This window comes from Chiloscyllium punctatum, chromosome 3 (genome assembly GCF_047496795.1).
Source record: "Chiloscyllium punctatum isolate Juve2018m chromosome 3, sChiPun1.3, whole genome shotgun sequence".
Taxonomy (NCBI): Eukaryota; Metazoa; Chordata; class Chondrichthyes; order Orectolobiformes; family Hemiscylliidae; genus Chiloscyllium; species Chiloscyllium punctatum.
The window spans coordinates 64,148,691-64,171,081 of record NC_092741.1 but is presented as its reverse complement, the minus strand read 5'-3'; the positions used below and the strand labels follow the sequence as shown (position 1 = coordinate 64,171,081).

General features: G+C 40.8%; 2 protein-coding genes across 11 annotated transcripts in view; one reads left to right on the top strand and one right to left on the bottom strand.

Annotated features, from left to right (window-relative positions):
- The window catches only part of LOC140454088 (uncharacterized), a 108,491-nt gene extending 106,663 nt beyond the window's left edge, over positions 1–1,828 (bottom strand). The window contains exon 1 of the mRNA XM_072549028.1: positions 1,115–1,828. Coding sequence (XP_072405129.1) covers positions 1,115–1,154 — 40 coding nt within the window. The 5' untranslated portion in view covers positions 1,155–1,828. The remainder of the gene's footprint in view (positions 1–1,114) is intronic.
- Positions 1,546–22,391, top strand: part of LOC140460005 (E3 ubiquitin-protein ligase RNF19A) — an 81,991-nt gene continuing 61,145 nt past the window's right edge. For 3 of the 10 annotated variants that reach the window (XM_072554472.1, XM_072554468.1, XM_072554413.1), the window contains exon 1: positions 1,965–2,080. The gene's annotated coding sequence lies outside the window, so the exon portion shown is untranslated. Of the gene's footprint in view, positions 1,644–1,958; positions 2,081–2,110; positions 2,260–2,301; positions 2,469–2,647; positions 2,707–22,391 lie in introns of those variants that run through there. The other 7 variants (XM_072554421.1, XM_072554428.1, XM_072554454.1 and 4 more) reach the window with 7 other exon arrangements.

Here is a 22,391-nt window from a genome sequence, read left to right as displayed (position 1 = left end):
TCAGAAACAGGTAATAGAAATTTGAGCTGTGTATCTATGGAGAGAGAAACTATCACACCTATTGAGTATCCCCAATATTTTCTCTCATTATTTAAGATGGTAAGCAGGTACAATAACCTGTTTTTTTGACACTGGCCTTGGAATCCCTTTGATCGAAATCGAAGCAAACCCTACATTCTACACATCATCTGGATTACATCCTTCAATCTCTGTAACATCATTCATATCCACCCTAATATTATTAAAACCATTATCCAGGACAGGATTTGGTCAGCTTGACTCCATTTTTTCAGTGTCCTTTTCAGCACCTTTATAAACTCAAAATATATACAAACCTCAGAATTTCACATTTTGATCTGAACCACTGTCTATCGATCCATTTTTCTCTTCGCATTGGCCACCAGTACAGCAAATTGAAAATTACTAGTCTCTCCTTCAATTCCAAAATGGGCTCATATCATCTTGTTTCAGCTATTTCAGACAAGGTTACATACTTTTCAACACCCTTAAAATCTGTTTTCTACTTCTTTCTGTAACCCATACCCCTCCCCTACTCTTACCACCAGAACATTGGTCAGATTGAGTTATGGCTCTGTGGCCAAAGTGAAACTGCCTCCCCTCTAATCATACAGAATTAGCCTTTCTGTCCATTTCCACAGCCAAATCTTGCATCTTGGATTGTCATTCATTTTGTACAGGAGAAATGATTTTTCAATTCTCCTGTACAAAATGGCATGATCAAAATTACAGATGCCACTCAATAAACTGCACCAATATCAGGTGTCAAATTACTTTGGCCAATCCAATTTTAACTCTGCCACCTCAGTTTCCAACTCAGGCATCGCAGGCCTCTGCCACCACTTGTAGAAAGTGACACAAAAAGAGCTGCAGACTGCACTGCTTGAAACCAACATTCAAAAGTGTTAGCATTTCCTCCGAATTCCCATCACAACGGAGTCAATAAACACCAGTTAAGACTTTTTATTTCTGTTTAATCAAACGAATCTTGAGTTGAGATCAAGTGAGAGAAATCAAGTTTACCAGAAACTGGAGAGGAAGCCCCAACTCCCACTTCGCTTTTCCTCATTTACACAGACTGCAAATGACTACTTACTTTTCACAGGTTGAGGATTGGACTGTTTCCTTCTGGGCATTTTTCACTTCAGCTTAACTTTGCCCCAAAACGTGCGGAGTTAAAAAGCAACATCCAGATGCATCTAATACTCATTTAATTTTTTTTTAAAGTTGCGTTTCAATTTCATTTACTTCCTGTTTTAAACTAACAGCCATTAATAAAACACCAGTCCCAAGGAGAGCGAGTCCAGGAAGGAAACCCAACAGCAGCGCTTCCTCCCTCTGTCTTTCTCACTCCCCCACCCCCAACAGCACGCTCCCCGATGACCTCATCGCGCACACGCGCCCGTAGTGACGACGTCACGACGCACGTCTGATCCCGGTCCGTGACGCCAACGCCGGGCCGCGCCCCGTTGCGACACGAACGGCCTTGTGGGTAATGTAGTCTTGCGATCGCATCGTCGGAACCCGAATGATAGGACTGTCCCGCGGGGTCTGGAGGAGGGAATGATCGAACCCTCGCCGCAAACACAAGGAATAATCCTCTCGTCGATACTTTCCAATGGTCGGTAAGTACGAGCCGTGCGTGACCCGTTCGTAAGACTGCGATTACCAGAATGCACTGCGCCGCCCCGGCCGGCGAACGTGATCTTTCTTTGAAAAATATAAACGAATGAAATCAGTTAGTGCGGAACCAAATAATACGCCGTGGAAATTGGGATTTTCCTTTTTTTCAGTTTTGTCACATCCCCTCCTCTCGTGGAGGTGTGTTCGTGTGAGGGTGATCGGGGCGGGGAAGAGGGGGCGTTTCGGTCGTGAAGGGAATCCCGTCAGAGGACGTAGTGTTTACACAGAGCGCGATGACGTATGGCGGTGCGCATGTTGTGATGACGTTTCGCGGAAGGTGGATCAGCTGCTGCAGGATCGGGAGCTTCTGGTGACTGAGGGGGAGATAACACACAGAGAAAGAGAGAGAAAAGGAGGTAGAGCACAGGGCGTGTTGGGGGTGAGTGTCCGACTCAGGTGACCAGGCCCGCACGTTGCAGCTTGACACTGCACTGCTACAGACTCGCGAGTACACCACGGCTCGTAGTGTAGCACAGCCCAGAGCCTGAAGAGCCAAGCCCCTTTCTGTGTCTAAAGGGTTTGTATGGCTGCAGTTTCTACTCCCCTAATAATTTTGGGGTAATGTATCTTTTTTTTCTTTCTGCTCCCAGATTATGCCGAAGTGAAGCTTTATCAGTTTTACTCTGGTATTACGGGTGTAACCTTTGATTTGATGGACGAACGAGAAGGAATATAGCAAGGTTTTTTTTTAAACAAATAGTTGGATATATGCCATCCACTTGGATCTGGTCTGTCCCCACTAGTGTCGAGTTTCAGGTCTTCTGTAGGTGCGTAAAATGCTGCAAAACAGATTTCTTGGGGTCTAAAATATCTGATTCGACCTAACTTCTGTTGGATATTACTAATTCCAGTTATGAAGGTTTCGATTTCTGCGTGTTTCCTATTATTGAGTGTTATGAAAATATTCTGTCAGTGAATTGTTCTTATTGATGATGTTTTATCCCAGGAAAGCAATCTAATGACAATCTCCAGTGCCCTTGCTGCATTTCTGAACTGATGCCAGAGGTACAAACTGACATTTGATTGTCTTTTGCTGTCTGCTGTATATCATCTTTCACTGTGCAAAGTGACCTCTCCTTCCTCCTAGTTTATTTAAAGTAATGCATTAATGTAAAAGTGAAGGATTGATACAGGTAGTAATTATGAAGTTAAAATGCATTTTTTTTGAAAACAGCAATAAACATGTAACAGTGGGAATGAAGGTTTATGGGCAGCAGCTGCTTTGTACTTTATAACCAAATGTGCTTCCAAGTGCTTAATGCAGGCGGTTTGTGATTATTTCAAGTTCTTGATTGTCTGTGCTGTTGAAGATGTCATGAGAAGAGGAATCTGAAAAATGATGTTTAAGTCACCAAAGACTTTGTACATATTGTTGAAGGAGGTTCACTGCTGTTTCATTTTGTCCAACAAGCTGTGTGTGCTATTTTCCAGTAAAATCAGAAAACAAAGCCTTATTAAAGGATTTTTTTTACAGCTGTCAATAAATCCTGAAGCCCAATTGTTTAGGCATGGCGGTAACAGAAACCTCTTGATGGGTATAGGATTGGAAAAATGTAAATCTTACTGTTCCATAGTTCTTAATTATTAGATGGGAGAAAGTGAGGACTGCAGGTGTTGGAGATCAGAATCAATAGTGTGGTGCTGGAAAAGCACATCAGGTCAGCCAGCATCCAAGGAGCAGAAGCATCGATATTTTGGGCATAAGCCCTTCATCCTGATGAAGGGTTTTTGCCTGAAACATCGATTCTCCTGCTCCTCAGATGCTCTTGACTTGCTGTGCTTTTCCAACACCACAATCTCAACTCTTAATTATTAGGTTCCTGGTTTCTTCCAGAATTAGAAACCTGCTGGACATGTCTGCTGATGAGGTTTGGAACAATACTTGTGAAAAAATCATATTGTATTGTTGCTGACAGCTGATCTTTTTGTATCTCTGTAACAAAGCCTCTTGTGCACCACCAGTTTCTCAGCTGTTGGGTTAGTTTTCTCTGAAGCTGTCAAGCTTCTGTTGATTTTCCACCCATCCAACAAATTGCATGGTGAATGACAGAATTCCTTACTCTCAGTGCCAAAAACTTTTGAACGACTAAAATCTTGTTATAGTTCTGTAATTTGCAGGCTATGTGCACTCTTAGGATTCTTTTTCCTGTTTCGTGGCCCCACAATATGCCTTTGCCCATCCAAACGTTCACCTATCACCTGTAGGGACTGACTTTTTTTTTCTTCCACTATTTCCTCTCCTCCATCTCATCTTAGTTTATTTAATTTAAAATTGGTGTTTAATCTGCTCTGATTACTTATTCTTCTCCACTTTATTTAAATTGGAAAACATTGTGAAAGCCTGTCTTTTCCTCCTAGAGTTTTAATCCTTTCTTGCATATCAGACTATGTTGGCTTCTCCTTTTTATTCTTTTTATATTTTTCCTCTCACTGCTTCCTCTTTTTTTTTGTAAACCCAACTCTAGGGGGATGAAAAAAAACACTGTGGCCATTTTAAAACCCTTTAAAAATAAAACTTGGTGGACCTTTACACATTGAAGTTATATGTTACGTGTTGAACAGTGTATTTTTTAATAGTATGTGTTTTGAATGACCACTTGCAGCAATAAAAAGACACTTAACTGTCACTTTGTGTTTTTTGAAGTGTTTAAGGTGCATTTGGATAGTTGGCATGATCCTGTTGTCAGTGACTTTGGTCATGAAGTAGGTTGTATGCTGTTACGAATACAGTTACATTTCAGATGGAAATATGCAATTAACCTGATTTTAATATATCATACATCTGAAGCATTATTTTTAATTGTTGTAAGTAAATGATGGACTTGTAAGCACTTTGTACTTCACTTTGATGTTATAGCTGTGATTCCTTTGAACATAGCTCCAGGTTGTAAGGGCAATGTTTTTAACTGTACTGCTGCCATTCTTCACAATTTAAATGGTGTAAGGCAGAAATATCACATTCCTACCATTGCATTTCACTTGTTTCTTTTGGCAATACTAGAATGCTGTGAGAATTTTCAGATCCTTGAAAGAGTAAAGTTGGAAAGTTTGGTTCAATCAGAGCTGTTTGTCAGGGTTTGTTCTCTAACACAAAGTGGCAGTGAGAAGATTGGAATCACTACATAACATGAAATTTTGATCTTAAATTCATGATTTGCATGAAAATGTTAAAACATCGCTGCCACTTCAGATGTGTCAATGACAATCATGTTATGTGATAAGAAGTAAGAACAAAAGTAGGCCATTCAGCCCATCAAGCCTGCACAGTCATTCATAGAGACAATGGCAGATCCAGTAATCCTCAACTTCACATGCTCGCCATATCTCCATAACCTTTGGTTCCCTTACTAATTAAAGACCTGTCTGAGCCTTGAATGTACTTCTCAACCTATTTCAGCCCTCTGCAATAAAGAATTGTGTGGATTCACTGTCCTTTGAGGGAAGAAATTATTCTTCATCTGCGTCATAAATGGGCAACCCCTTATTCTGGCATTATGCCTTCTGCTCTGAAACTCTCCCCAAAGGGAAACAACTTTTTTGCATCTACTCTTTCGAGTCCCCTGTGAATCTTATGTTTCAATAAGGTGTCTCAATCTTCTAAATTCCAATCAGTACAAGTCCAAACTACTCAGTCTCTCCTCAAAAGACAATCCCTCCATATCTCTTTTGGTTGCCTGTTTAATAAAGAAGAAAACATCATTATCCTGATATTTCATTTAAGATAGATATGTGCTTTTGTATTTATTGCATTTCAGAACACCTTAATATAAATTAAAGATATGCAGAGGTTAAACTAAACATAGAAGATAAAATGGAGTTTTCTTTTTATACTTTTATTCGAAGACAAATAACTATGACCAAGTGCAAATTTGCCAGCAACATTATTCCAAATGTGCTGAATAATTTGGCAGAATACTTAATATTCAACCCAACTGAATGCCAAACTAAACTAGAGCTCTTTCAACTCTCAAGCAAATGACATTTACCAATATCATTTATTGTGTCCGTTGCTCCCGATGCAGTCTCCTCTACATTAAAGAGACTGGATGCCTCCTCGCAAAGCGCTTCAGGGAACATCTCCGGGACACCCGCACCGATCAACCCCACTGCCCCGTGGCCCAACATTTCAACTCCCCCTCCGACTCTGCTGAGGACATGCAGGTCCTGGGCCGCCTCCATAGTTGCTCCCTCACCACTCGATGCCTGGAGGAAGAACGCCTCATAGAATCATAGAGATGTACAGCATGGAAACAGACCCTTCAGTCCAACCCATCCATGCCGACCAGATATCCCAACCCAATCTAGTCCCACCTGCCAGCACCCTGCCCATATCCTTCCAAACCTTTCCTATTCATATACCCATCCAAATGCCTCTTAAATGTTGCAATTGTACCAGCCTCCACCACATCCTCTGGCAGCTCATTCCATACACATACCACCCTCTGCGTGGAAAAGTTGCCCCTTAGGTCTCTTTGATATCTTTCCTGTCTCACCCTAAACTTATGCCGTCTAGTTCTGGACTCCTGACCCCAGAGAAAAGATTTTGTCTATTTATCCTATCCATGCCCCTCATAATTTTTTTAAACCTCTATAAGGTCACCCCTCAGCCTCCGACTCTCCAGGAAAAACAGCCCCAGCCTGTTTAGCCTCTCCCTGTAGCTCAGATCCTCCAACCCTGGCAACATCCTTGTAAATCTTTTCTGAACCCTTTCAAGTTTCACAACAACTTTCCAATAGGAAGGAGATCAGAATTGCACGCAGTATTCCAACAGTGGCTTAACCATTGTCCTGTACAGCTGCAACATGACCTCCCAACTCCTGTACTCAATACTCTGACTAGTAAAGGAAAGCATACCAAATGCCGCCTTCACTATCCTATCTACCTGCGACTCCACTTTCAAGGAGCTATGAAGCTGCACTCCAAGGTCTCTTTGTTCAGCAACACTCTCTAGGACCTTACCATTAAGTGTATAGGTCCTACTAAGATTTGCTTTCCCAAAATGCAGCACCTCTCAATTATTTGAATTAAACTCCATCTGCCACTTCTCAGCCCATTGGCCCATCTCGTCCAGATCCTGTTGTAATCTGAGGTAACCCTCTTCGCTATCCACTACACCTCCAATTTTGGTGTCATCTGCAAACTTACTAACTGTACCTCTTTTGCTTGCATCCAAATCATTAATGTAAATGACAAAAAGTAGAGGGCCCAGCACCGATCCTGTGGCACTCCACTAGTCACAGGCCTCCAGTCTGAAAAACAACCCTCCACCACCTTCCTCTGACTTCTACCTTTGAGCCAGTTCTGTATCCAAATGGCTAGTTCTCCCTGTATTCCAGGAGATCTAAGCTTGCTCATCAGTCTCCCATGGGGAACCTTGTCGAACGCCTTACTGAAGTCCATATAGATCACATGTACTGCTCTGCCCTCATCAATCTTCTTTGTTACTTCTTCCAAAAACTCAATCTTAAGTTTGTAAGACATGATTTTCCACACAGAAAGCCATGTTGACTATCCTGAATCAGTCCTTGCCTTTCCAAATACATGTCCATCCTGTCCCTCAGGATTCCCTCCAACAACTTGCCCACCACCGAGGTCAGGCTCACTGGTCTATAGTTCCCTGGCTTGCCTTTACCACCCTTCTTAAGCAGTGGCACCACGTTTGCTGCCGTCTTCCGCCTTGGAACACTTCATCCCCAGGGCATCACTGTGGACTTCACCAGTTTCCTCATTTCCCTCCCCCGCACCTTACCCCAGTTCCAACCTTCCAGCTCAGCACCAACCTCATGACCTGTCCTACCTGCCAATCTTCCTTCGCACATATTCGCTCCACCCTCCCCTCTGACCGATCACCTCCGTCCCCACCTCCATTCACTTATTGTATTCTTTGCTATCTTCTCCCCAGCCTGCCCACCCACTCCCCCACCTCCCCACTTATCTCTCCACCCTGGAGCCTCCCTGCCTCCCTTCCTGATGAAGGGCTTTTGCCCGAAACGTCAATTTTCCTGCTCCTTGGATGCTGCCTGACCTGTTGTGCTTTTTCAGCACCACTCTAATCTAAACTCTTCTGTCATCTCTTAGCTATGTAGTGCTACCATGCAGTAACAACCATGCCCTGAGAAAAATGTATCAGTGCCTACTGATCTGCATTTTGCTCTTAATGAAACAACATCTCGATTTTAAAATTCACTTTTATTTTCAAATTCTTCTGTTTCCCTGCTCATTCCTATTTCTGAAATCACCACTGGCATTCTTTTAGTTCTGACTTATTTTGTATTCCTGTTTTTAATTGCTCTACAATTGGTGGCCAGGTCTTCAGTTATCCAGGCCCCAAGCTCTGGAATACCTTTCTTATACCTCCTTGCCTCTCCACATAACTTTTTTCCTTTAAACCACTCTTTAAAACCTACCCCTATGGTCAAGCTTATGACCAATCTGCCACATTTCTTTGTGGCTGGGTTTCATGCTCTTCTTCATAATACTGCATTCATGTGCCTTAGGATGTTTTGTTATGTTCAAGGCATTAAGTCAATATATACTGTCGATGTTATGGGCATGATGCAATCAGATTGTTTAATAATATCTCACAACTGTCAGTGAACTCATGAGCACTTTATTTTGAAATTTTAAAAAAAACAGCATGGCACAATAATGCAGATCTGCATGGTGTCATGACTTCATGTACAAACTGTGGGAAAACACACATTTCCAAGCTACAGCAAAGGGTTTTCAGCCTATGAGGAAGTGCAGACTGTGTTTCCTGATGGGAACTGGACATTTGCCAGTGTTTTTTACATAGACCCTTTCAGTGTGGAAACAAGACCAATTAGTCCATGCCGAACATGTTCCCATACTAAACTAGTTCCACCTGCCTGCAATTGGCTTACATCCCTCCAATCTTTCTTATTCATAAACTTATCCAACTGTCTTTTCAACATTGTGACTGTACCTGCATCCACCACTTTCTCTGGCAGTTCATTCCATATATGAACCACTCTGTTAAAAATAAAAAGTCTTTCTCCTCTCAGCTTAAAAATATACTCCCTAGTTTTTTACTCACCCACTCGAGGGAAAAGACTCTTGTTATTGACCTTATCTATGCCCCTCATGATTTATAAACCTCAAAGTCACCTTTCAATCTCCTACGCTCCAGTGACTGAACTTGGATGCTAGATCTTTATGATTCTTGGACTCAAACCGAAGATCACTTTCTGCAGTCTTTCCCCTTTAGATAATACTCAGCACTTCTATTCTCCCTCTCAAAGTGCATGATCTCTTATTTTCCCACATTATATTCCATCTGCCAATTCTTTTCACTTAACGTGCCAGCCTTTCTCTATACTACCTTTCACAAAAATAGATTGAAAGATATTTGCCAGCTTAGCAATAATACATTCTGTAAGAAGTAATTAGCTTGCTGATATTTTCAGTCAATAAAAATTGGTTGAATTTCAATAGCACAATTTTAAAAATTTATTCCTGTACCAAGCACAAAGTCAGTTGTGTTTATTTTAGAATTACATTGAATTCTTGGAACTCTACAAAAATTGGAAGTTGACTATTACTGCTGTTAATTGAGCAATATTTCCCAGATTGTAGGAAGGCGTGTACTGGAATAGATGTTACTCTGCTGTTGCTAGATTTCCAACCTTGAATGTGGATGCCAAACAGTGTTTATTTCTATTGAAGTGAAGTAGCTAGTCCACGGTTCTTATGACTGGCAAATATATTAGAGGCACTAAACTAATCTCGAGTGATTCGAGTTAATAGACTTCTCTGATGACAATAGGCAAATTGACAATTTAGTGATTTTGAATATCAATGCTGATATTCCACAACTCATCATTCGGCCACTATTTATTGTCCCTTTAGCTTCCAAAACCCTAAGATTTAAAATTCCCTCTCTTGACTTCATTGCCCTGCGCTCTCACCTCACGTTACAAATTTCCATTTTGATCAATTATTTAAGTTACCTGTACTGCTATGTGTCCTTTTTTTTATTTTCAAAAGATTTGTGGGCCAACATTTATTGTCCATCTCTGGTTTCACTTGAAAACATGACTAAATGTAAAATTTTGAAAGTTCTATTAAATGCATATAATTATTTTTACTGCATTAAAACTGCTGCAAAAAATGCACTAATGGTCCTATTGAATCACAGACTCTTCATTTCAACTTGCTTTGGAAAGCTACATTAGATCCCTACAGTTTTAGTATTCCCCTCTTTTTCAAACATTCTCAAAATTATACCTCGAAGCATTTCCCTTGCCACTGTAGCCATCTTGCTGATTTGATGTCACCTCTTCATAACATTGGGGATGTTTTGTTCTGTTAAAAACTATGATAGTTAAAAAAGCAAGTTATTGTTTAGAGAACTATTTGTGCAGTGTCACTTGCTGTTTTCAGTCATGTTCTGCTTGCATGATAATGGATAACACAACATCGGCTTAACCACCTAAATTTTATTTGATTGGCCATGACACTTAATGGAACAAGAGAAAGATAATACTTTAACTAGAAGTTCATTGTGGACTGCTCTAAAATTTGAAAAGGACAATGTTGTCAATAACTATGGAAGAGAGAACCTGGGTATTTTTACTTTTGGGGTGGTTTCTTTGAAAGTAACAAATATTTGGTTTCACACTTCAAAATATGTTTCATTCTGACAACAATACCACAACCTGTCCTTTCTCCCTGTCTCTCAATCAAAGTACCAAGTTAGATGAGAGAAGTTAAATTATAACGATTTTTAAAAAATAGACTCAATTATTATAATAAACCTACCAGCTTCCACTTGGATAATGGGAGTTTAAATGTCTGTGATTGTGTCTTTGATCAGATCAGTGCTAAAAATATAAGTTTTTGACATCAATGTATATCTTGTCCTAATAGAATAAAATGGTAATTAATATTAAATCAGGTCCATGAAGCGCAAGTCGGCCATATAGCCCATCCAGTGTCCTCTGCCATTCAGTGTGGTCATGGCTGATCTGATAATCTTCAATTCCATTTTCCTATCTTTTCCCTTGACTCCCATACAGATTAAAAATCTGTCTGTCTCAGCCTTGACTATACTTAATAACCCTATCTGTACAGACCCCACAATGAAAAGAGTTCCACCGATTCACTACCCTCTGAGAAGAAATTCCTCATCTCGCTCCTAACTGGGAAACGCTCTCCTCTGAGATTAGTTCTGAACTGGGTTTAATGGTTAGAGACAAAGGCTATTTGTGTGGCTGAAGGCCAGTGTCTCATCATGGATCAGTGCTGGGTCCTATATTGTTCATGACATGTATGAACTATTTGGATGAGAATGTTTGTGGGGATGATAAATAAGCTTATGGATTACTGGAATATTTGTCAGGTCGTTAATCGAGAGGGAGAAGGTCTTAGGTTACAGGAGGATATCAACAGTTTGGACAGATGGGCAGATCAGTGGCAGATGGATTTTAATCCTGATATGTGAGGTGATTCACTTTCGAAGAAGTAACCAGACAAGGGAGTCCTTGATGAATGGCAGGATACTAGGAAGCTGTGAGAAACAAAACGCTCTTGGGGTGGTTATTAACAGAACCTTGAAGGTGGCAGCACAGGTTAATAGGGTGGTTAGGATGGCATGCAGAAAACCTGCCTTTATCAGTCGTGGCATAGACTATATGAGCAGAGAAACATACCGGTTTCCTCCCACAATCCAAAAATGTGCAGGTTAGGTGACCTGGCCACGCTAAATTGCCCGTAGTGTTAGGTGTCGGGGTCTGGGTGGGTTGCGCTTCGGCGGGTCGGTGTGGACTTGTTGGGCCGACGGGCCTGTTTCCACGCTGTAAGTAATCTAATCTAAACTCTAATTGACCGAGGCATTACCAGATAATCTGAGTCGAGTTGCCACCCAATCGGCATGTGGTATAAGAACTGCAATTTGATATTCTTGCATTTATCCTGATAAGTTAAAGTCAACAATATTCAAAGTTGATACTAACAGCATTTTATTTTCAACCTAGAAAATATGCGCTGAAGTGTGTGGTTTGATTGTTTGGTTATCTTCAAACAGCACCTTCATGGAAGTGAAGGATTTCATAGATACTAATTCTTTTAGTTTGGCAGCCTAAACTGACCGTTGTTAAATGTAACCTTGAACAGATTAATGTGAGGAGAACCATGTTTATTCAGTATGTGAACATTCTTTATAGAGCCAGTGCATTTGGAGGTGAGATACTTAGGCAGGAAGGTGTATGCAGATGTTGTACATTTTCTCCGTACGTTTTTACCTGCAAAAGGTAAAATTCAAGTCAGCTTCCATATCTCTGGAGAATTTGTTAGAGATTTCATTGAACACTCATTGCTTTTTCATTATTACAGTTTTAAGTTTCAGATATTTCCTTTTGCTGCTGCTTTTTGGCACAACAAAATTATTACCAGATAATATTTGATTTTTAGTTTACTCTTACAGAAGGGATCGGTCAGGAGAATAGAGTGCTGGGACAGATTAGCCATGATCTTACAGAATGGCAAGGTTAGATCCTCTTATATCTTATGTTCTTCTGTTTTATTTGTGTATTATCTTGTTTACTCTTTTGTAAAGCGTGCAATGTTTGAAATACAGTGGAAATTTTTTTGTCATTGTTTATATTAGGAAGAAAAGAGAATGTTTGTTTGCTGATTTTCAAAATCCTGCTTCCAGTAGTTGTGATGGCATGTGAAGTGCATGAACTATTTGAGCAGACTGAAAATTATTTATTTAAAAACAGTTTTGAGCTATGATTTGCTAATGTATGTTGGAGTTGATTTCTACTTTCATTGTGTGAATGTTGCTCAGTCATTCTTTACCATTTGATGGTTTTCCACTGTGCTCTTAGTTGTGGCCAGGATAGTCATAGGAATAGCCAGTTAAAAAAAGTGGGTTCATCAAAAAGTAGTACAGCCAGCAGATAATGGTCAATGTCCTTAACTTGATTGAGTAGGGAAGGTGCAGAGCAGAGTGTCTGCTTTCCTTAAGGAGAGAAGAAATCAAACTAGAAACTTGTTTTGTCAAAATTTACAGAAACTCCTTATGGAATTAAATGTTTTAGGAATCATTCATCCACCTCCCTTCTTTTTTTTTAAACCCATTTTGTGTGTGTGCAGGTGTGAGACACAGTGAAAGACACAAGGTGCACGAATCTTTATTGAAATTTCCACCACCAGGAAGAAAAGAAACACCCGAGTGGCCAGTGACAAGCAGTGCCCGTCACATCAAAGGGCAATGCTGTGTGATCAAACAGTGAAGGGGAGGGCAGGGACTAAATCAACATATAATAGGATGGGAAATAATGTACTCCACTCCCTTCGGCGTCCACCTCTCCCTGAACAACTCCAGGTTGTTGGTGGACACCGCGTGCTCCTTTTCCAGAGACACCCAGGCTCTAACATAACCACGCAAGAGGGGCAGGCTGTCGGCCCTAACGACCCCCTCCACCTCCCTTCTTCTCTGTGGAATGCTGTCAATGGCACAATTAAACAATGACAACACTTGCTGACTTGTTGTGAAATGTATTATTTCTTACGGTCTTCAAAATATTGATTACACTTATGCTGGAAGCAATGAGCTATTGTTTCTTAAAGGACATGTCCCAGGTAACTCCTATGATCTATAACTGTCTTGAGTGTCTTGGCAAGTGTCCATGTTTTGTGTGAATGCAGATGAAAGCCTTGATAGGATAATTCCCATTAACTGTTTCATTTTCCATTGAGAGCGGAAAAGATCAGCAATTGCTCATCCTTTCCATAAGAAGGAACACCAGTCTATGAATCAAATCAAGGTGGAAAGTCTCCTCCATTTTGTTTGCTGAATGTTGCACAGGGTAAAAACAATGACTGCAGATGCTGGAAACCAGATTCTGGATTAGTGGTGCTGGAAGAGCACAGCAGTTCAGGCAGCATCCGAGGAGCGGTAAAATTGACATTTCGGGCAAAAGCCCTTCATCAGGAATAAATAAATAAAACATTTTAAATCCAATAAGGAGTTTCTTTATTCCTGATGAAGGGCTTTTGGCCGAAACGTCGATTTTACTGTTCCTCGGATGCTGCCTGAACTGCTATGCTCTTCCAGCACCACTAATCCAGAATGTAGCACAGACCAAGGCCAGAGATATCAGGTTGCTTTGGTTGCTTTTCAGATTTGTTTCTTTAACTTATAGAATTACACTTCAAATATGTCAATAATTAAATAGTTTGTTACTTAACATCCATCATTTAATTTAGTAATGCAGCCATTATAAGACATATGAATTTGGTTCCTATGTTCTTTCCCGCCAGTTGTTTCAGGGTAATTTCAAGCAGAGGGTCAGAAGCTAAGTGCAACAATTCCTTTTAATATTGCATTTATGTTAGAGTAATGCCATCTCTGGCAACTGCGGGGGAATGTCAGAGTACAGCATCCTCTGACACCAAGCAGAGTCAGACCTACTGGGTGCTACTGAAAATTAACAGCTACAGCTGGGTAATGTCATGGGCCACTTTTTTTCAGGCCTTAGGCAGACTTCTCATTTCCAAACAATAGTATAATTCCACAAGCTATTAAAATTTTGCAAATAAACTTGCACCATTTTCACAAAGTTAGTTTTCATGAAATATGAGCATCACTGCAGGGCACATCCTAATTGCCCCTGAAAAAATGGTGCTGATTTGCCTCCTTCAATCACAATTGTCCACTTTAGGTATGCTCAGAGTATTCTTCCGAAAGGAGTGATGCTTTTTGACTCAATCGTGGTGTAGGAGTCATGATACGGTTCCAATTTCACAGACGACAAGGCTGTGCCAATCAAGCAGGCTGTTTTGACCAAGGTGATGTTGATGCTGCACCTGACCAAGCAAGTGAAGAGTTTTACGTTGCTTTTGTGACTTGTTCCATGTGAGTGGTAATTAGGCTTTAGGAATCAGAAGCATGCTAATTGCCACAATTCCAAACTTCTGATCTTATGAAGTTTGGATACAGAATAAAGAACCTCAAAAGACTAAAACAGGTTTGTTTAATTTTGATGAGTATAATATACTATTAAACAGAACCAAGTGCATATTCACTTAACAGGTTACAGTTTTCATACCCAATAATAATAATTCCCACCATTTAAAAATTACATGATGATCTCATTTGTTAGGATAATTTTAGAAGGTTAGCAGTCTCTTGAAAATGCTGAGTGTTGGTCTTCATGAAGCACAACTATTTTAGAATTAATAAAATACCTTGGGTAATTGATACTGTCTACCGTCATCAATATCCCTACATGACCTTGTGTTTCAAATAAATTTATGAACATGTTATTTCTGTCAGGACAGTGCAGAACAGTCATAAGATGTCCTTCTCCTGGAACTTTGGTTTGAACCTTCTCTAATAAGGTTAAGTGGATTTATCACTGAATATAGAGTCTAGGGTGAAACAATAATATGACACTATCTGCAGTGTTTATATCCTGCATTAGGTTTGAAATCTTAAAATGCTTACTTAATAGAAAAATGCCATTTAGGAAAGGCTATATCCTTGTATTTCATTTTTATATTTTTATTCATTTATGAAGAATTTTTAACAAGCCATCCTTTAAAATTACACCTTATCATTAGCTGCATGGCATATTATTGTTGAAAGATTGTTGAGAGCAGTGTTTGGCAGTTGGGGCGGGCGGGCGGGGGGCGGGGGGGGGGGGGGGGATATTGGATCTATTTGCTATGGAATATTATGTGGAGTATTTTGTGATCCTTTGCAAATGAGAGAGAAGCATTGGATTACCAATGAAATTATTTCCAGTCATACAGTTGGGCCAGGAGCAACCTGTGAAGCAGTGAAAACTGGGTGGGGTATGGCAAAGATATCTAAGTTGATTGTCTTTTTTTTTAAAGTAGATTTTGGAGTTTTGTTTTGCTGTTAATGTTTATGCATGGTTTTGTGAACATGTTTGAGAAACCCTAACTTAATAGTTTTATAAAAAGAATAGATTCAGATCAGGAGGCAAAGTATATCAATGAATGGCTTGAAGTTAATTGCAATTTGAAATGTGTTACTTTAGCATAGCCTCAAATCCGGTAACTTGATAAAGAACAATGCTTTTTTTTTTGTTTTTCACGCATGGAGAGTAGCTGTGAAATAATAAGTGAACGTCTATACATTACGAGAATTGTTAGAGAAGTTGCCATGTCTTAGTCCTCACTGTGCTGTTTCCTGGCGTTTTGAAAAGCTAACCTCGAGTTATACAATTTGCCACTGTGATGTGATTAGATTAGATTACTTGGCTTCAGCAGAGTTTCCATTCACGATTCCTATCCATGCTGAAAATTACATGTACATTTGAATGTAGGCTGAGAGCTGAATCAGAATTTACAGATCTTGTTTGCACTCGCTATTTTGACAAGTCCATGAGAAATTATTGCTTTGACAGTGTTTTGGAGGGTTGTTAAAATCTGTGGACATCTCCAGGAAGAGAGATAAAAATAAAACTTTATATTAGTAGTCCAGCATGGCAGTATGTAACATGTTTCTTCTTTTGAGCAAAATATATTTCTTTGTTTCCAGAAACTAGAAAAATGATCTCTGGATGATGATTCTGAGTAAAGTGGTACTTCAGGAGACATTTGCTAACTGTAAAATTAGAAAACCATGATTTGGGACAAGAAAAGGAATTTCAACTGCAGGTGTTATCACAGTCTCTATTTTGCAAATTGAAGGGAAATCCATATTGTCACTTGACTCTTTTCCTCCGGTGAATTTTCTAACAACTTGGTCAGGAAATTATCTTGATTACCCAAAGCAAGTAAACAAATGTCTGTCAATACACCCTTCCCCTCAGGCACTTGAAGATTGGAATTTGCAATTTGAAAGCTACAACAACCAATTGCCTACAGTATTTAATATTCTGGTAATTTGTTTTATTATTTCAGTACTTTCACAGCAACATTGATAATTTGTAGGCATGAGTTGAGGTGGACGGCTATGAGTTGTATGCTGTTACAAACAAGTAACTGCAGAGCGAGTAAGATTGGGAAAACCGGAGTGAGGTGGCAGTCTTAATAATAGTCAAAATCTGTGTTTCAATGAGAGAGGATTTTGGATCAAAGAATCAAGATGTAAAATCAGTTTGATTGGAGCTGGGAGATAGCAAGTACATCAATGGTGTGTTGTTTGTAAGCCACCAAAAGATACATGTTGTTCTGCTAGAACATTGTGTTGCTGTAATGCAATTGACGAACTGGGGACCCTGTTTAAAAAAAAGTGCAAACTTTTAAAACGTGTTGGCTGTAACATGATTACTTCGCCAACACTTTAAGTACAATTTTTCTATTATGCAGGGTTGCATAAGAAAGCAACCATTGTGTTATAGAAGAACTACCTGTAGTGGTAAAGTAGGACATGATGCAAATCAGGAAAATGGAGATTCATGTAATGTGGGTAATGCAATAGTAATGGGTGACATCAATTTGCATTAAAAAACCAAAAGAACTGTGGATGCTGTAATTCACAAAAAAAACAAAAGTTGCTGGAAAAGCTCAGCACGTCTAGCAGCATCTGTGAAGAGAAATCAGAGTTTATGTTTCGAATCCAGTGACCCTTCCTCAGAATTAGTAGCTTGGATAACATCAGTTTATATGCAGAAGATAGGGTGGGGGGTGAGGGGTTAAGGAGCAAACCATAGGTAGGAATAGAGCCCAAAGAGAGAGAAGAGCAGTCGGACAAAGGAGTGGATAACAATGGCTAGGAGGGTGAATAGCTGTTAATGGAGACTGTTAGTGGCTAACAATAGGTAGTATATAATGGCGAACTATGTGATAACAAGACCTGGTGTGTGGGGTAGGGGGTGAAGACATGGGAGAGTTCAGGCCCTAAAATTATTATACTCTATATTGAGTCTGGAGGGCTGTGGGGTTCCCAAGTGGATAGTGTGGTGTTCTTCCAGCTGGCGTTGAACTTTGCTGGAACACTGCAGCAAGCCTAAGACAAAGATGTTGACCAGGGAACAGGTTGGTGTGTTAAAGTTGCAGGCAACTAAAAGCTCAGGGTCTTCTTTGCAGGCAGAACATAGATGTTCTGCAAAGTGGTCACCCAGTCTACTCTTCATTTTCCCCCATGTAGAGGAGACCACATTGTGAGCAATGAATGCATTAAAGTGCTGCTTCACCTGGAAGAGGTACGTTTGTGCTCGTCGATACTGAGTAGGGAGGTGGTAAATGGGCAGATATACCTTTTGGTGTTTGCAGGGGAAAATGCTGTGGGGCATGTTGGGTGTGAAGGATGAATGGACCTGTGTGTGCTGGAGGGAACAGACCCTGCGGAAGGTGAACAAGGGTGGGGGGAGGGGGGGAGATATGTACCTCGTGGTGACACCTTGCTGGAGGTGGCAGAAATGGTGGCGGCTGGTCTGGTGGGATGGTAGGTACAGAGAATGGAAACCCTATTGCTGTTGTTTGAGGGAAGAAATGGTGGGAGAGCGGAAGCGAGGGAAATGAGTTGGGGCTGGTTTAAGGCCCTGTTAACAATGGTGCTGGGTAATCCTCCATTGAGGAAGAAGGTGGACATTTTGGAGGCTCCCCTGCCAAAGTTGGCATCATCGGGACACATGCGACAAAGGTGGAGCAACGGGGAGAATGGAATGGAATCTTTACAGGAAGCAAGGTGTGTTGATGTATAGTCCAGGTTGCTGTGGGAGGCAGTGTGCTTATAGTGAATATTAGTGGCCAGTCCATCCCCAAAAATGGAAACCAATGTTGAGGAGGAAAAGGAAGGAGACAGACCAGGTGAAAGTCAGGATAGGGTGGAATTTGGAAGGGAGATCTATGAACTTCTCCAGTTCCAAAAGAGAGGGGGATGCAGCACTGATGATATCATAAATGTATCAGAGAAAGAGTTTTGGGTGGGGACCAGAATAGGACTGGAGCAAAGACTGTTACACAAACACCATGAAGAGACCAGCATAACTGGTACCCATGGCCACACCTTGACCTGAAGAAAATGAGAGCAGTTAAAAGAAGTTGCTGAGGGTGAGGACGAGCTTGGCCAGGCAGAGGAGGGTGATGGTAGGTGGGGATTGTTTAGGCCTTTGCTCCAGGAAAAAGTGGAGAGCCCTGAAACGATCTTGGTGGGGATGGACATGTAAAGGGATTGCACGTCCATGGTAAAGAGGTGGCTGGAACCTGCAAACTGCAAATTCCAAAACTGACATAAAGCATCAGTGGAATCACGACTGTAAGTGGGCACGGACTGGACCAGGGGAGAAAAGACTGAGTCGAGGTAGGAAGAGATGAGTTCTGTGGGACAGGCTGAAACAATGTGTCTATCCAGGCAGTCCTGCTTGTGGATTTTCAGAAGGTGGTAGAAGCAAACTGTGCAGGGTTGGTGGACTATCAGCTTAGAGGCAGTGGAAGGGTGATCACCAGATGAAATGACATCAGTGACTGTAGTTGATACAAAGGCCTGATGTGCTCTGGTGAGGTCATGGTCCAGGGATAGTATGCCAGACTACAAAAGCACCACCCTTATTGCTAGTCTTAATAACAAAGTTAAGGTTGGATCTAAGTGCACAGAATGCAGTCAGTTCAGAGGGAGATAGGTTGGATTGGGTAAGGGGGAGGGGGCAAAGAAATTGAAGTGACCAATGTCACGTCAACAGTTCTCGATTTGCATTTAGTCTGGATGAGCCTAATTAGCTGTAATGCTTTGGAGAATGTGTATGAGATGGCTTTCTGGAACTGTGCATTGAAGAACCACTGATGGAGGGGGCTATTTTAGATTCAGGATCACATAATGAGAAAGGGCTAATTAATTTTCTGTAAAGGAACTTTTGAGAAATGGTGACCATAGTCACGAAGCCTGTGGTGGATTGAGAAAATGTGCTTTAAAACGTTGATAGTTGACAGTCAGGTAGTTAGTATTTCAAGAATTATTAAATGGTCAACAACAGAAAAAAAAACTTCTTCAATGGCGCAAACACCCAATAGGAGAAGAGAATCAGTCATAGATTTTTTAAAAAATTACAGTAGATCAAAGGAAGGGGCTTACAAAGATGCTAGATAAAAGTAGCAAGCTTGAGGGATTGGAGGCAACTTAGAAACCAGCAATGATTGACCATGAAATTTATGAACAAAAGCCATAGACTTGAATCAATTTGTTCCAAGAATGTGGGTTTCACTGGATAGGACAATATTTATTCCCCATCCCTAATTTCCCTTGAGAATATGGTATTCTTGGAGAAAGTGAGGACTGCAAATGCTGGGGATCAGAGCTGAAAAATGTGTTGCTGGAAAAGCGCAGCAGGTCAGGCAGCATCCAAGGAGCAGGAGAATCGACGTTTCGGGCATAAGCCCTTCTTCAGAAATCCTGAAGAAGGGCTTATGCCCGAAACATCGATTCTCCTGCTCCTTGGATGCTGCCTGACCTGCTGCGCTTTTCCAGCAACACATTTTTCAACATGGTATTCTTCAAATGCTACAATCCTTGGGATGTAGGGATGACTATGGAGCTGTTGGGACGAGACTGAAGAATTTTGACAAAACGGTGATATAGTTCCAAGTCAGGATGGGGTGTGGCTTGGAACAGGCACTTAAAGTTGTGGTGTTACTATCCATTTGCTGCTCTTGTGCTCCCAGGTGATCAGCATTGTGGCTTTAGATGATGTTGCTGAAAGAGCCATGACACACTCCTGTAGTGACGCCCTGGGACCAAGGTGATTGACTTCAACAAATCACAGCCATCTTCCATCTTGCTGTGTATAACTTCAACCCATGGAGAGCTTTCCCTCTGATTTCCATTGATTCCAGTTTTCCTTGGGCAACTTGCTGCCATATTTGATTGTTGCCTTCATGTCAAAGGCAGTCACATTTTACCTTTGGAGTCCACTTCTTTGTTTGTGTTTGGACCAATGCTGAATGAAGTCAGGGGCTGAGGGTCACCATGCAAGATGGCAAAAAAAAGTTTGATTGGAGACTGTTAAAGCCTCTTCAAGGAATGTGAAAAGGAAAAGATTAGCTAGGATCAATGTGGGTCCATTATAGGTGGAGAAAGGAGAATCTATAATCGTTAATGAAACTGGCTGAGAAACTAATCAATTACTGTGTCTGTCTTCATGGAGGAAACAATAGGACACCACCCTGAAATTGTTGGCAACCAAGACACTGGTTAAATTGAAGAACTGAAAGAAATTGGTATTGGCAAAGGACTTCAAAAGCTAACTTTTTTTTTCATTTACGGAATGGCCATCTTTTATTGCCCATCTCCAACTGCCCATAGGGCAATTCTTCAGTGTCAGCAACATTGCTGTTGGTCTGGGGACTCAGGTGGACCGCACAGGGAAGGTTGGCAGTTTCCTTCATGAAGGGAGAGGCTGATAGAGTTTCATGTGGATAAATGTAAGGTATTGCATTTTGGTAATACAAACAAGGACAGGACTTATAATTAATGGTACAGCCTTGGGTAGTGTTGTAGAACAGAATACTAAGGGTTCAGGTACATGATTCTTTGAAGTTTGCATCACCGGTAGACCGGGCATTTAAGAAGGCATTTAGCACACTTGCCTTAGTTGCTCAGATTATTTGAGTATAGGAGTTGAGAAGTTATTTTGAGGCTGTGCAGGATATTGGTGAGTACTGTATGTAGTTGTAGTTACCCTGTCATAAGAAGGATATTATTAAACTAGAGACGATTCAGAAAAGATTTAGCTGCATGTTGCTAGGAATGGATGGTTTCAGATATAAAAGTAGATAGAGAAGGCTGTGATTTTTGTTTTCTTTCTTTGGAGCATAGCAAGTTGAGGGGTGACCTTCATTGAGGTTTATAAAATCGTGTGGAGCATGGATAGGGTGAATGACAAGAGTCTTTTCCCTCGGTGGGGGGTAATTCAAAATGAGAGACCGTATTTTTAGGGTGAGACAAGAGAGATTTTAAAAGGGCATCAGGGACAACTTTTTTCTTACGCAGTGGTTTGTATGTGGAATGAACTGACAAAGTGTTGGGTACACATACTAGGTTTAAAAGCTATTTGGATCATTCATGGATAGGAAAGGTAGGACTAGTTTAGTTTGGGAACATGGTTGGCGTGGATTGGTTGGACTGAAGGATCTGTTTCCATTCTGCATGACTCTATAACTTAAAATTTTATGGATTCTGGGAAGGTTAATCCAACTGGAAAGTAGCAAATATAACCCCTCCATTTTAGAAGGAAGGTGAGACAAATGGAGAACTACAGATCTGTTAGTTTGACATCAGTATGAACATAGGAATTTGAAGCGGGTCTAGGCTAAAGGTCTCTTGAGCCTGCTCTGACGTTGAGTAAAGCCCAAGAGTGATTTGGTTACTTCACATTTCCACCACCCTGTCATACTGTACTCCTTGTTTATCAAGAAACTGTCTTAAAGGTAATCAAGCACTTTGCCTCCACTGTCTTTTGAGATAGTTGTGAATACTTGGAACTTTATCAATGAAAAAAAAGTCTCCTAATCTGTGTCTGAAATGGAAACACCTTCTTCTTGAATGATGACTCCTAGTTCTGGTTTTTCCATGAGAGGAAACATACTTTCAACATCCATCCTATCAGGAATTCTCAGGATCTTGCATTTTGATCAAGTCACTTTTTTGTTTTCTTCTAAACTCTCGTGAATAAAGCTCCAGACTGTTCAAAAGTTTGTCTAAAGACATAATTAGTTAACAGTGGCAGAGAATGAATCACTCATGGCAAGAAAT